Source organism: Callithrix jacchus, chromosome 12 (genome assembly GCF_049354715.1).
Source record: "Callithrix jacchus isolate 240 chromosome 12, calJac240_pri, whole genome shotgun sequence".
NCBI lineage: Eukaryota > Metazoa > Chordata > Mammalia > Primates > Cebidae > Callithrix > Callithrix jacchus.
This window is the reverse complement of record NC_133513.1, coordinates 83667314-83682684: the sequence shown is the minus strand read 5'-3', so window position 1 is coordinate 83682684 and position 15371 is coordinate 83667314. Positions and strand designations below refer to the sequence as shown.

The 15371-nt window shown below is 37.0% G+C and overlaps 1 protein-coding gene across 1 annotated transcript in view; it reads right to left on the bottom strand.

Moving 5' to 3' along the window:
• Positions 1–693: 693 nt before the first annotated feature.
• Positions 694–15371, bottom strand: part of RPP30 (ribonuclease P/MRP subunit p30) — a 41390-nt gene continuing 26712 nt past the window's right edge. Inside the window, exons 7-11 of the mRNA XM_002756390.7 lie at positions 12671–12787; positions 12073–12102; positions 11340–11377; positions 10872–10951; positions 694–6124 (exon numbers count right to left, since the gene is read on the bottom strand). Of these exons, the coding sequence (XP_002756436.1) occupies positions 6015–6124; positions 10872–10951; positions 11340–11377; positions 12073–12102; positions 12671–12787 (375 nt within the window). The 3' untranslated portion in view covers positions 694–6014. The remainder of the gene's footprint in view (positions 6125–10871; positions 10952–11339; positions 11378–12072; positions 12103–12670; positions 12788–15371) is intronic.

Below are 15371 nucleotides of genomic sequence, written 5' to 3'. Positions count from 1 at the left end.
CAATTACACTATGGAAGTAGTGCTGTGATCTCTCTGTATCTTCCATTCCTAGGTGCCTCTGCCCTAGTTGAGGTCACAGTTACTTATCTGGATCACTCGAACAGCCCTCCTAGGCTCCTGGTCTCCAGGCTTGCTTACCTCCAGCCTGTTTTTCAAGTTGCAGCCAGAGTGATTTCTCTAAAATGCAAAGCTGATCAACTCACTCTCCTCTTTCAACCCTTTAATGGCTTCGCATTTCCCTCAGGATGAAATAAAAACTCCTAAAAATGTCTTACAAAATCCTTAAAATCTGGCTGCTGTTAACTCTTTATTCCTATTTCTCATTACTTTCCTAGCCAAACTCTAAATTTCAACTCAACTAAATTTTCAGTTCCTTAAAAAATCCAGGCACTTGCTTTGCTGTTTTCACATACTGTGCCAGCTCCCTGGAAGTCTCTTCCCACTACAGCCCACTGTGCCCCCTCACATCACTTCTCCTTATTCCTCCCCTTTGGTCTAGCTGTATTTCCTCCAGGAAGCCATCCTGAGCCCTTAGATTTTGTTAGTTCCCCCAGGTGTCTTCCTGCTGTACTTTGCTTTTTCCCCATGTAATAACATCTGTCATACTGCCTTCCCTCTCCTCTTGAACACCCAGTACTCATTATGCCAGTACAGAAATGAATAACAAAGGGAGCAACACATTACCAATAATTCTGGTTTCATGACATTCTGATTATTTCTGCACAAATTATGTATGGGCTTTATAATACATGTGTATTTAGTTTTAAAACTTTTTCAATGAACAACTTCTTCTAAACCTCTTTATAGACAGTATTCTTTTGTTTCCATGTACAATGGATTATTTAATCCTGTTATTATTGGATATTTAGCTTGTTTCCATTTTCACATTATTTTAGATATTGTTACAGTGAATAACCTTATCCATTCAGCCTTTATAATTAACCAGTTATTTCTGGATAATAAATTTACAAAAGTAAAAGATTTGCATCAAATTATATCCCCTACCACAATGTTACTGCCTTTCCCCACCATCTTGAAAATATCCACTTTATAAATCTTCTTTCTTTTAACTTTCAACCTGATCAGCCAGATATACTTTTGGTGATTTTCCCCTACATAACTAGGAAAGTTCAGCACCTTCTTGCTTACTAGACATTTAAAAAATTAACTTTATTTGTCCAATTTTCTAAGTCAGGTCTCCTGGAAGCAGCATTTGAAATTAGGATTCTTGTGCAAATGATTTACTGAGAGTCCTCTGTAAGGGAATGGGGAAAAAACACAGCATGGCAGAAGAGGCAAAGATATGGTTTCAGGAGAAAGCCACACTCAGCCTAATCTCATGGAGTGCTCAGGAGCATAAATTGTACCACCGAGGCTAGTGGGCTGTGCTGTAATGTCCTGCATCAGTCACTGGCCATGGGCCAACCTCAGAGGAGACAAAACTTCCCAGGCATCTCCAGGTAAAGTAAAGTGACTCTCACCAGCCCAGGACAATCCTCTGGCGAAGAGTAAACATAAGTCATTAGTACCCACCATCTTTAGCACCTGTAAACCTGGGCCCACCACCCTGGGAATGGGGATCTGTGTGGATGCTAATAGCATGTCATGTTGGGTATTAAACCTTCCTGGAATATGCACTGTAAATGTTCTTTCCTAGTTGTTTGTATGTAGAGACAAATCAATCAAACTTTGTTTTCTGGCTTTGATGACCATGCTTAGCAGGTCTATTCCAATCCAAGATCATTATTTTTTTAAATTAACTTGCAGTTTCCACTAGTATTTTACAAGTTTGTAAAAAAATTTAAATCTTTAATCTCCCTTTATTTACTATAGGTGTATATTGGGTGCAAGACAGAGATTTGACTTATTTTTTTCCGTAAATAATAGCCAACACTTCAATATTCAAATTAATATAATCAAGTAAAAAATAATAAAATAGTGGGTACTTTTTTTTTTTAAAGACAAGAGTCTTGCTCTCTCACCTATGCTGGAGTGCAGTGGAATGATCTCCATTCACTGCAACCTCCACCTCCTGGGTTCAAGTCATTTTCCTGCCTCAGCCTTCTGAGTAGCTGGGTTTACAGGCATGGGCCACCACACCTGGCTAATTTCGTATTTTTAGTAGAGACAGGGTTTTCCATATTGGCCAGGTTGGTCTCAAACTCCTGACCTCAGATGATTCATTTGCTTTGGCCTCCCAAAGTGCTGGGAGGCCAAGTGTGAGCAACGGTTACAAATGTGAGCAATGGTTCCCGGCTGTAGTTGGTACATTTCATATGCTAGGCCCTGTTCTAAGTAAGCCTTCTACAAATACCTACTTAACCCTTGCAGTAATGTCACAGGGAGGGAGAACAGATGAAGTGAGGCAAAGAGAGGTTACATAATTTGCCCAAAGTCATAGCTAATGCGTACTAGCAAATTAGACTTTTAACGCATGTACTTTTTCTTTCCTCTGTGCCCTTAACTGGTATGCTGTACTGCCTCTCCCAAATAGATAACCAATCATTTCAGTATCACTTACTGAACAATCAATCCATCATTTCTTTTTATAACTAAAATGTGATCTTGGACTCCCTACTTTCACTGTTCTTTCTGAATTTCTGCACCAATTAGTTCTAATCACAGTACTAGAGTATTGCCATACTCTGCAATATTCAGCATTGTAAGTCCCTTCCATTAGGTTTTTCTCTGAGATTTCCAGTCCTCACATTTACTCTTTCAGAATACCAAGTCTAAAGACCAAATACATACATAAGAAAAAAATATATAGGCATTTTGATTTTAAATTTTGTTAACTGCATAATTTGGGGGAGAATCTGATTTACAATTTGCCTCATTCAAGAAAACAGAACATATCTCTCCATGTATTCTAGTCTTTATTTTCCCTTTATTTTCTTAACATTTTCATTAAGTTTTCTTTATAGAGGTCCTAAACATTTCTTGGTAATTTATGTCTTTGTGAATAGTGTCACCTTTTAAAATTATGTAACAGGTTATTAATCAAAACTACTGGATTTTGTGTTTTTATATGTAATTGGCCACTCTGCCAAGCTTCATCTTGGTTTGGCAGAGGTATTGTCATCCTGTAGCAATTAAATTGGTGGTTCATTCTAACAAAAGTAAGTATTAGAAGGAAACCTGCCTCTGCTATTCACTGGTGACCAGCCATCATACCCTACTATTGTGAACGATGGCATAAACATGTATTAATAGAACGCAGGCACGACTGCAAACACATACTACACAATGTATAGTAAATGGACAGAAGCTGAAAGGTACCTATATTTCTACTGTTTTCCCCATTTACTTCATGAGTTTTCCAAGACAGTCATAACTACAAATAATTCTACCTCCTTTCTATAGTACAAAAATCTTATTCTATCTGGGGCAATGATAGCTAGTACATCACTAATTCATAAATTAAGGTGGGACATCATAAAAAATTAAACATATATCCTGTTAAGCATTTTGAGCTTAAAACAGATAAATGTATACTCAGGTACCAATCTTTTAAATAAGGGTCAAAGCCTGTTCTTGGGAGTATGGATACACTGATGAGAGATCCAAAGTTGTCTTTCTTGAATTCTAGTCCCTTTAAAGCAGAAAAGGAACTTGACATTAGTGAAGCAATCCGCAAGTTTTTACTAATCACCCCCAAATCTTGTTATCCTTCTCACACCTAATTTGACAGCAGTTCTTTGTAATGACTTATCTTTTCCAAACATTTCCAAAGTGTTGACTTAGTTTTCCTGGCAATTCTATATTTGCCCCCAATAGTTCATCGATTTTCATATTTTAAAAATTAATCTACATAAAATGCTAAATACAGCTGGCATAAACAGATTTGTGAATAAACCCAGCTGACTTTTGGTGAACTTAAGTGGGGTGAAGGTAAAAGCAAACTGGCACACAGGAAGTGGCAGACTTTCGGTGTGTGGGCTCAGCAGCAGCAGCCTCAGTTTTACAGAAGGAATGGGTAGGCTGATCCATCAAATTGGCCAAGTGGTAGTCAAAAATGCTTTTGGAGCCATCACACGTAACATACACAAAAAATAGACACTACGAACATATCTATGTATGCATACAATATTCTTCTACTTAAATTTTGCCAAGGGTTTTTATTGTTGTCATTTTAAAAATCAGGAGTGAGACAGAGACCATCCTGGCCAACATGGTAAAACCCCGTCTCTACTAAAAATACACAAATTAGCTGGGTGTGGTGGCATGCACCTGTAGTCCCCGATACAGGGGAGGCTGAGGCAGGAGAATTGCCTGAACCCAGGAGGCGGAGGTTGCAGTGAGCCGAGATTGTGCCACTGTACTCCACCCTGGCGCCTGGCAACAGAGCGAGACTGTCTCAAAAAAAAAAAAAAAAAAAAAAATCAGGAGTGGATTTTAAACTTTATTAAATGTCTTTTTGGCATCTATTAAGAACATTCTGATTTTTCTCTTTTGACCTATTAATATGCAAAAGGATACTGCATTAAAAAGAACTAGAAGGCTGAGTATGGTGGTTCATGGCTGTGCCTGTAATCCCAGCACTTTGGGAGGCTGAGGCACAGACTGCTTGAGTACAAGAGTTTGAGACCAACTTGGACATGGCAAAACCCCATTTCTACAAAAAAATACAAAAATTAGCCGAGATGTGGTAGTGTATGCTTGTGGTCCCAGTTACTCGGGAGGTTGAGCTGGTAGAATGGCTTGTTGACACTTCAGGCCAGGTGAGAGAGTGATACCCTGTTTCATCAACAACAACAAAGAATCAATCTCACAAAAAAAGGAATAAATGATGTACTCTGTTTTAATGTTTTTAAATCAATATTTTATCTAAACATCTATATTCATTGGTGAGGTTATAAAGTTTTCTCTTTTTAAAATTATATTTTGTCCAACTTGCAGAACAGTTTTCTTTCTCTTGTTTAAAAGTTTCTTATTCAGTTATACCTCTGGTTCTACTCCACTGTGTTTTAGAGCCCTTACATTAATATTACATAAATGCAGACATGTGCAAATAAAGCTACTTGTACTTAACACGATCCTGTTATAAAAATAAATTATTTCCAAAGCTGATTGAGTCCAATGCTTTGCTATTTTAATGCAGCTATTAGGAAAATCAATATTAGGTTTTTAGGGGTTTCTAACTAAAAGTAAGGAATCCTATTTCAAAGACCTCATGGAGGTATGAAGCAGTGAAGTAAGAGTCCAAGTGTAATTTTACATGTGTATCCTCTCTACTTCTACAAACTACAGCAATTCCTTTTAGGAAAAAAAAATGTTGATTTGGTGAATACATGAGAGAGAAGCTTAAAACATCAACTAAAAGTCACTTCTTCAATATAAGTTTGAATATCTTCAAAATAACTACCATTTGACTATGAACAAGTAATTTTTGAGAGAAGCTCTTAAAATATTCAAACATCTGGCTACACTGGTGGTCCATGTAATCCCAACACTTTAGGAGGCCAAAGTGGGAGAATGGCTTGACCCTAGGAGATTGAGACCAGCCTTGGGAGCATAGTGAGACCATGTCTCTACAGAGAAAAAGAAAAAAAGCCAGGTGTGGTAGTGTGCACCTGTAGTTCCAGCTACTTGAGAGGCTGAAGAGGGAGGATCACTTGAGCTCAGGCTTGAGGTTCCAGTGAGCTGTGATTATGCCACTGTACTCCACTCTGAGCAACAAAGCAAAACCCTATCTCAAAAACAAAACAAAACAAAAATACCCGAAACATCTTATTCAAGTGTATCTGCTGTTATCACTTACATAAAGGAGAAATAAATAAAGTCTTTCTCTCTTAAAGTACATCTAAATTCATTAAGCTGGCAGTCTTTTGAAAAAAATGCTTCACTAGGTTTTGTTTGTTGTTTTAATGGATTGGAAGTAAAACTGTTCTTAGAGACTATTGATTTCTAGCTCCAAATGAAAACAGTAAATCACACAAAGGTTTTCTCTTTGTTGTGGCCGATGAAGTATAAAAGGGAAGAAGGGACTGCTGACAGAGACTGGGGCATTCTTTTCAGCCCTCACACTTGGCTTTCTTGGGAGCTGGAAGACAATCTTCATCCCCTTCTAATAGCCGAGGTTTCTTCACTGTAGAAATAATTCCAAAAGCAGTTTTTCTAGTGTCTGTAAAACCAACAGGAAAACCATTGTGCTTGAAGTTAGGACATTTAAAAAGAGGTGGTTTAACATATGACTTTGGCTTACAGTAGTAGTAAATGATAAGCCATAATGAACTGTTACGGGTGCTAGTGTCATTTAGTATCATCTTTTTTCCCCAACATAAATAAACATCAGTATATTATTAACATATAATTTATTCCTAAAGATTACCTCATGCATAAAACTGCAGGACAGTGTTATGTCTAATGGTCCGTCCATGACATCTTATGTAACCAGAACCCAAGTCATAGATATTGGTGTAGCAGATGCTTTATATATGGTAGACAGACAAGTCAAGAGAGGAGACACAGCAGTCGAGTGTATGGCTCCCACGTGGAGCACATGCTTGTCTTGTTTTACAGCATGTACCCTATCTCTCTATTAGAACATCAAGGTACCTCTGAAAGAATCAATTGCATTGTATTGTGAACACCCCACAATGGCCTGGTTATGCAAAAGGTGTTCAATAAATACTAGTTGAGTTAATGAATAAAATCAAACTCATAAATTTATTGATCTCTTATCTAACTGGTGACAATGAACAAAGAATAACTGGGAATTATTAGATACTTAGATTAGGTTGGCAGCAGAATTCAACTTAAATTTAACTTCTAGAAACCTACTAATAGGTTAGGCAAACTGTCCATATACACAGGGTATTAAGATGTCTAACAGACAGTGCTTTTCCCTATAATACATGCATGTGAGAAGCACAGTAAGAGCAAATATAATAGGAATGGAGGCAGTCACAAGAATTAACTGCCTGGGTAAAGCAACGAGGTATTCATATAAAGGAGACACTACTTGGAATAAGGTAAATGGAATAAGAAAAGGAGAAGTATTCCTTTGCAAAGGCATGGACAGAAAGGTAAGAAGAACCTAGATAAGATAGTTTAGGGGACAATAAGGCTGGTATGAAGGAGGAATATGAAAAAATTAGGAGGAAATCAGGCTGAAGAATAGCTTATGAAAGGCCACAGTGTCATGAAAAGAGACTCAAACTCTGTCCTTAGAAATGGAATGGGATTATGAAGGAGGGAGATACTCATTAGCTACAAAGGAGGCAGAATCAAAAGAACTTGAACAGAAATTTAGTTAAGAATTACTCAGCCGGGCGCAGTGACTCAAGCCTGTCATCCCAGCACTTTGGGAGGCTGAGGCGGGTGGATCACGAGGTCAACAGATCGAGACCATCCTGGTCAACATGGTGAAACCCCGTCTCTACTAAAAATACAAAGAATTAGCTGGGCATAGTGGCGCGTGCCTGTAATCCCAGCTACTCAGGAGGCTGAGGCAGGAGAATTGCCTGAACCCAGGAGGCGGAGGTTGCGGTGAGCCGAGGTCGTGCCATTGCACTCCAGCCCGGGTAACAAGAGCGAAACTCCGTCTCAAAAAAAAAAGGTTTCCAAAAAAAAAAGAATTATTTCTTGGCCATCACGGGGCTCAAGCCTGTAATCCCAGCACTTTGGGAGGCCAAGGCGGGTGGATCACGAGGTCAAGAGATCGAGACCATCCTGGCCAACACGGTGAAACCCCATCTCTAATTAAAAAAAAAAAAAAAAAATTAGCTGGGCATGGTGGCATGGGCCTGTAGTCCCAGCTACCTGGGAGGCTGAGGCAGGAGAACTGCTTGAACCTGGCGAAGGTTGCAGTGAGCCGAGATCGTGCCACTGCACTCTAGTCTGGCACCTGATGACAGAGTGAGACTCTGTCCCCCCCACCAAAAAAAAATACAAGTAAAGTCAACTCTAAAGGGTTAAGCATTATTTTCCCATTTATCAAGATTAACTTAGCAAATCTACTTTGCCAATTATTTTGAAACAGTTTTATTTATAAAAGGGATAAAACTGCTTTCAAGGTCATTAAAATGACAACATAATGAGAACCTCAAAATAAAAACTGTCAATGATTTCCATTTCACCAAATGAAAAATGTCACACTTATAGCTATTAATTTATATCACTAATTCTGTACACAGTATAAAAAATCAACTGAAATAAACATTGTGAAAATCAGCACTTTTTAACAAAATGCATTAATTTATTTAGTGTCTTTTAAAAACAAATGTATTTCTCGGTAAGAGCAAGAAGTTACATTTGTGCATGCTTTTGTTTATAAAATGTTTTCACATATATTATTCCCTTTAATCATCTTGCCAATGAAAATCTAAAAGATTATAACTTTGTTCACAAGGGGCTAAGGCAGGAGTCCCCAACAGGTTCATTTTGGTCCAGGGGCTGCTTACGGGCATAAACTTTGTCAATCATAGGCCAAAGATTCTGACCTTGAGCCTCTTTCTTCTGTCCTTTCCCCACAACCTCCCCAGAATTGCTACTCATTAGTTTCTGGATTTCTGGACCCCCAAAGAACCTAATTCTGATTCCCTGTGGCAAGCCTTCCAATGTTGAAAGGCCACTACTATGTGTCCCAAGTCTTCTCCTTGCCAGGTATCCATGCCTGCACCACCCTCATGATTCCTCTCATCATGAGGTTTCCAGACTCTTTAAGGACCTAGTAGACATTTTCCAATAGTGTTTCAGTGCACTACCATCCTTCTTAAATGTGGCACTCAGAATGACACAGATGCCAGATGAGATTTCATCAATGAGAGTATAATAATGAGACTTTAAATTCCCTTGCCTCAGAATCCTTTATTTCTTCTAATGTTACCCAAGCTGAATTAGCAATCTTAAGAACACATCATAATACTGTCTCATAGTGATCCTGATGGTAACTAAAACCAGAGTCACCATATTTTATCATCTAGTTTAGGTCACTTTTCAGGTAATAGAAGTGCTAATAAGGTTACAGAAATGGCAGACATAAACTAGAACTGTCCTGGGCACATTGGGGTACATGGTAATGCCACCTGAAATTCACAAGTCTTCTTTAAGTTTAGCTTCTATAAAAGCCTGATTTTAGACACAGAAAGACAAATATCGCATGTTCTCACTCGTTTGTGGGGTCTAAAAATCAAAGCAACTGAACTCCCAGAGATAGAAAGTAAAAGGATGGTTACCAGAAGATGGGAAGGGTAGTGGGGGGCTGAGGGGGAGGTGAAGATGGTTAATGGGTACAAAAAAATAGAATGAACAAGACCTAGTATATGATAGCACAATAGGGTGACCATAGTCAATATAATTTAATCGTATATTCAAAAATAACTAAAAAAGTATAATTGGATTGCTTGAGGAAATAGACACCCCATTTTCCATGATGTGATTATTGTGCATTGAATAGCTATAACAAAATACTGCAGTACCCCATATATACATACTATGTACCCATAAAAATATAGAAATTCTAAAAAAAAAATACTTTACATATTATATGCTGAATAGCTGAGTTTTTAAAGTCAAATGCAGGACTATACACACACACACACACACACACACAATTATATATGTATTTATATTTTGGTTTCTGTATCTTGTTTAGCCCCATTTTTGGAACCCTAAGTGTTATTCAAAAAATCTTGATAATTGTTTATTTAAAACAGATAAAAAATGACAGAATTACCAAAGTGTGAACCAACTGTTCCCCAATTTCAGGAAAATCATAATAAAAAATCTCAATTATTTTGATCACTCCCAGAGCTTATATGATGAGTTCTAGGCTACATAATACAAAAATCTCAATCTAAAAATGTTGAAACTAAAAGCAAAATCATCTAACTTATGGTAAGCCAATATAATAAGTAGTTCTCTCAAGTGGAAATCAGATCAATAAAGTCCAGACACAACACACAAGTCCTCAATAACCAAGCTATTCATATGACAAATAACTTAGTCTATATGCAGCAATCTATTCTGAAGTTTAATGTTCATTTGGGTGATATCAACTAAATTGCTTCTTAACCACTATGACTAGTTCTAAGAATTATAAAGATAATGAAGACAAAACAGTGAACAAAAGCTTAAGTTGTTTTAATAAAATTTCATTTTCATTTTCCAAAGTGTCAGCATACTTTCAATTTTTATCATCTGATGAATAAGAAATTCAATCAGTGAAGAGGTACATATACAAAACCTGAGTTAAAAAAATACAGTCTGGCTGGACATAGTGGCTCATGACTGTAATCCTAGTACTTTGGGAGGCTGAGGTAGGAGGATTGCTCGAGCCCAGGAGTTCAAGACCAGCCTAGGCAACATAGTGAGACCCTGTCTCTATTTAAAAAAAGAAGAAAAAAAAGGTAGAGTTTGTACACACTTGACCATGTAAGCAAACATGGGAAAAGAAACATTCTGAGTTTTAATAAATGTAAAAGTTACAGTCTATGTTTTATTAGTCGGTTTAAAAATGTATTTGCTGTTTTTGTTTTCCTAATAGTTTAACATATTTTTTTTTAACATATCAGTTCTCTAAAATAGAGATTTTCAACAGGGAAAGAATGCCCCTTCAGCAAGAAAGAAGAAGGAAGGGAGATTAGAAGACTATCAAAATCTGGGCAGGAGCACACATGTATAGCTGGGAGAAACTTTTCATACTCATTTCTGTAATGAAAGCTCTATTCATTCTAAAAACGATAGAAAGTAAAGCCTTAAGCGAGGGTGAGAAAACACTGATGGTATGGTTACAACAGGTTGAGAAAAGATAACCCCAAAGGAACTCTGCAGGGTAGAACAATACAAATAGGTATGGCTTAACTGTTTGATAAAAATGACTTGCTTCTAAAATGACCATTCAGTTTTTACTGGAAGAACTTGCTTACCTCCGTGGAGAAGTGCTGCTCGGCAGTTGGTGGACACTGCAGCCTTGGCATCACTTTCAGAAAGCCCAAACAGCAAGCCTCTTGGGGGAGCATTAAAGATTTCAACCCAGAGTCAACCAAGGACATGAGACTAACACAAACATAACTCAAAGTGCCAGCTAACCTGGTCACGTTGAGAGGCTAATTAATTCAACAGCAGTTCTTAGTCCAACTGGAACATGCATCTGAGAAAAGACTTTAAGCTTTTATTATAGGAAGTCCCTCATTCTCTCTTTTCTATCTCAGGATTAATTAAAAAAACAGAAGCATAAATCTCTCTATAACATTATATAATTTATTTTTGAAGCTATCAGTTGGTAAACTTACAGTAAAAGGTTGAGAAAAATACCATGTTAAACTATAATACGACTTCAAATTCAAAATTTCCTGAAAGACAATGTCAACAAATTTTTACTCAGAAAAGGATACAGGTTTGCCACATCATATGGCCCTCTTATTTCTAAAGGCTGAAATAAAATGAACAAAAAGTAGAGATGAGAAAATTATAACATTTCAATGACTTATAGCAAATTAACAGAATACTTAAATATCCAAAACCAAAAAAATTAATTTAAGTCCTTATAATTTTGATGGTTTTTTTTTTTTTTTTTGAGATGGAGTTTTGCTCTTGTTACCCATGCTGGAGTGCAATGGCGCGATCTCAGCTCACCGCAACCTCTGCCTCCTGGGTTCAGGCAATTCCCCTGCCTCAGCCTCCTGAGTAGCTTGGATTACAGGCACACGCCACCGTGCCTAGCTAATTTTTTGTATTTTTAGTAGAGACGGGGTTTCACCATGCTGACCAGGATGGTCTCGATCTCTTGACTTTGTGATCCACCTGCCTCGGCCTCTCAAAGTGCTGGGATTACAGGTGTGAGCCACTGCTCCCGGCCAATTTTGATGGGTTTTATAGTTTTTGAAAATATAATAGAAACCTGAAAAGCACTTTGTAGCAATATAATAGAAAAACTAATTATATAAACAGAAGTTAAAACCTAAAGAAAATGGGGATAAATTTTACTGTTTAGCAATTACAATGAGCAAATGTAATTAAAATAGAAAAAAAAGCAACAAATATTCATTTGCTATTTTAATTTATCCCCTAGAAACTGCAGTTTTAAAACCTGAAAGATGAAAACAAAGTACTTCATGCTAGACTTACCCTTTCTGCAGCACTAGATATAATTACATTCTACAAAATAGAAAGTAATTAATATTAATCTTAGATAAATGCAAAAAAAGGAACCAGTTTCGTAATATAAATAGCCAGTAATCACATTTTAACATTTAAGGCACAAATACCAACTTCTTTTAAAGATAAGGTACATAATTAAAGTGAAAAAAACGAAAGACTTTATGTTGAACTAAAGGCAATCTGTAACCGAAAACAGAGTATGTTTTCCTAACAGATCTCAGTAAAGATGAATTAAGTTTAAAAAACAAGATGAGAAGGTCACATAATCTTAATTCAATTCAGTGATGCCAACGATTGTTATTCTAGACTTTTCTTTCACAGTATATAAATTGCAAATTTTATCAAAAGATATGGCTTCCAACACAACTTTTTCTCCCTTACATTATTCTTTTCTTGGTATTTTTCTTTCCCTTAAAACTTGCAGAGCTCACTGAAACGGGAGAATTTGATCCTATGCCTTGAGAACATTCTGCTTTAAGGAAAAGGAGTCAGTTTGACAATTAGAGTGTACTACTAATAATAAACTGCCAGATGCAAAAAACATCCTAAAATTATAGAACCATACCTTTCCTTTGCAGATTTGCATCAAATTGAGGGCATTGGAAATTGTATACCTTCTCATTGTGGAGTCTTTGATAGCAGGGCTATAGACAAGTTCAAAAGCCAGGCCTCGGTCAATTGCCTTCACAGCAAATAAAACAAACTGTCAGATACAAACATGCACTGGACTACATTTTCACTGATTCTCTCTTCACCGCCTTCCTCACTCCCCACCACCCACCTCTTACATGTCAAGGTACAGCTTTATGAAAGACAGATTAACACTCAAATGGCAGTACCCACAAGGAGAATAAAATAAGTCCATGGCTCTACTTGAATAAGAATTTATCTTAGCTGTGGAAAAGCTTACTTTACATAAACAGGAATTATGAAGAGGCTAAGGAGAACAAAGCCCCAGTGGGGTGGCAGAGGGGCTATTACTCCATGAACTATCAAAAGGAAGACAGAGATGTACTCCCTACATTTAAACTCATTTAAACTGTATACGAATATAGTAAACCAAGTAATCTGACCCACGAATGCACAAAGAGAAAAAGAAATAAAGAGCCCAAAGAACCAAGGGTGGGAAGGCCTTTCAGGTAAATAATTTATTACCTATATGTTGAAGAGAGAATAATAGCCATAGTTAATTGAGTGCTGACTATATGCCAAGAGTCTTATGTATAATATTTAATCCTTACTACAATAACTTTGTAAAGCATTACTGCAAAGACTACTAATTGGCCAGATATTTGTCCTCTCATTTTTCTTTAGTAATAAAGCTCCTAATTTTTAGGTGGGTTCACAGGTGCCCAGCAAAAAAGATGAAAGTGCCCTTGAAGATTTTGCCCAGCTCATCATACAAGCTTGGTTTTTTGTTTTGTTTTGTTTTAAAAAAAAATTTTTAACTCCAGCACCATCCATTTTCAAGGCTACTTGATTCAGCAGGTGAGTTGTTACACACTCCTTAGCGGATTCCGACTTCCATGGCCACCATCCTAAGCTTGGTTTTTTTAATGAGAAAAGGAAACTTCTTTCTTATTTAATGTACTCTTACTACATAGTGATCCACAGGTAAATGGACGAGTGGAAATGAGATTGAAATAACCACTGTACTATTCAGCTTTCCTAATGAACACCTAAATGTCTTCATCCATTCACAAAAGTTATGTTTTAAGCCCACTATGTACAAAAGCTGAGACAGTTCCTCCCTTCTAAAAGCTTACATTTTATTTGGGGAGATGATCAATAACCATAGAGAAATACAAAATTTGAACTGTAATAAGTGCTATCAAGGAGAAGTTTAGGCGGGGGTGAGGAAGAAATTGAGTAGTTAAATAGTAGAGAAAGGTGCATTTTCTTTCAGAGGGAGGGAAGAGCATGTGAAAGGCCTCAAGGTCGCATCATGGCAACAGGTAGGAAAGGTCAATGGCTAGAGAAAAATAATGAGGAAGACAAGCTAAAGAAGATGGGAATGGCCAACTGTGCAGGCCGTTAGAACTGGTGACAAGGATCATTCCTAATCATTCCTAATGGAGAAACATCTGAAGGATTTTCAGCATAGAGATGATAATCAGACTCAATTGCAAAAGTCACTTAGGTGGCAGTATTCTTCTGAATGAATAAAGAAAGAATGGTAGGCATGCTCTAGGCAGTATGGCCCAAGTCTCTTCTTGGCAAATTAGTTTCGATTACCCAGAGTATGAATTGAGACTGGCCCAGCTGTGACTACTGGATTTACTCCCGAGCATTTACAGGAAATGGAGAAACTTGTCTTTTTCTAGAACTGGCAGTCCACCTTGATTTAATTCGGTTGTACTTTGAAAGCCCCTTCTTCTGTTCCTTCCTGAACACAGATTTCCTTAACTCTTCCTCTGGCTTTAAGGCTCCCAGATTTTATTTTAGATTTTCCTGTATTTCTGATGCTAGTTTAGTTAGAATTTAAATCCTATTTTCCACACTGCAACCTTACCCTCTCTCATTTTTTGACCTTTCCCCATCTCTAATTCTTTTATCTGTGTCAATTATTTCTGGGAATGACATTTATTAAGATAATCTTTCTGTCATAGTTGAACCTGTATCTCATTCTCTCTGCCAAGCTTGTATACTTCTTGAGAGTTAGACTGCCTTTTACATAAAAGGTGTGTAATATATTTATATTTTGAGTGAATAAATAGTAGCTTATGGAGAAGATGTCTTGTGATAATGTTGTTCATTATGGATTATTCATCAGAAAATGAACCTCAATGTACTTGGCTAACCAAAAGCCACAGATAAACAAAAACATCCCTTTACCCCTAATATCCGCTATCTCCTTGGCTATATCTTTTACCAAAACTACTAATTAGCTGAAGAGGCTGACCTGTATTTCTTTTCATTATCTTTCTAGTTGTAGAACTATAACACAAGGCAATAGGATGAAGAAGAGGGGAAACAAATGAAAGAGGTAAATGATATACAGAGTTTGATGATTAGATCTCAAAACTTTGACTGAATCTAACTTTCTAGACCCTTGTGAGGACCAAATCAAAATAAAACCAACTTTTGCAGGGGGAGGGGAGAAAAAAAGGATATTATCAGCATAATAATTTTTTAAGAAAAAGGTTCTGATTTTCATCTTGGTATATTAATCGAGTTCACTTTAAAACTACTAGAAGAACTCTTGAAAAACGAAAAATAATGTGCTATTGAAGGTTGTGAATATTTCTTTCACAGCACCTTATTTT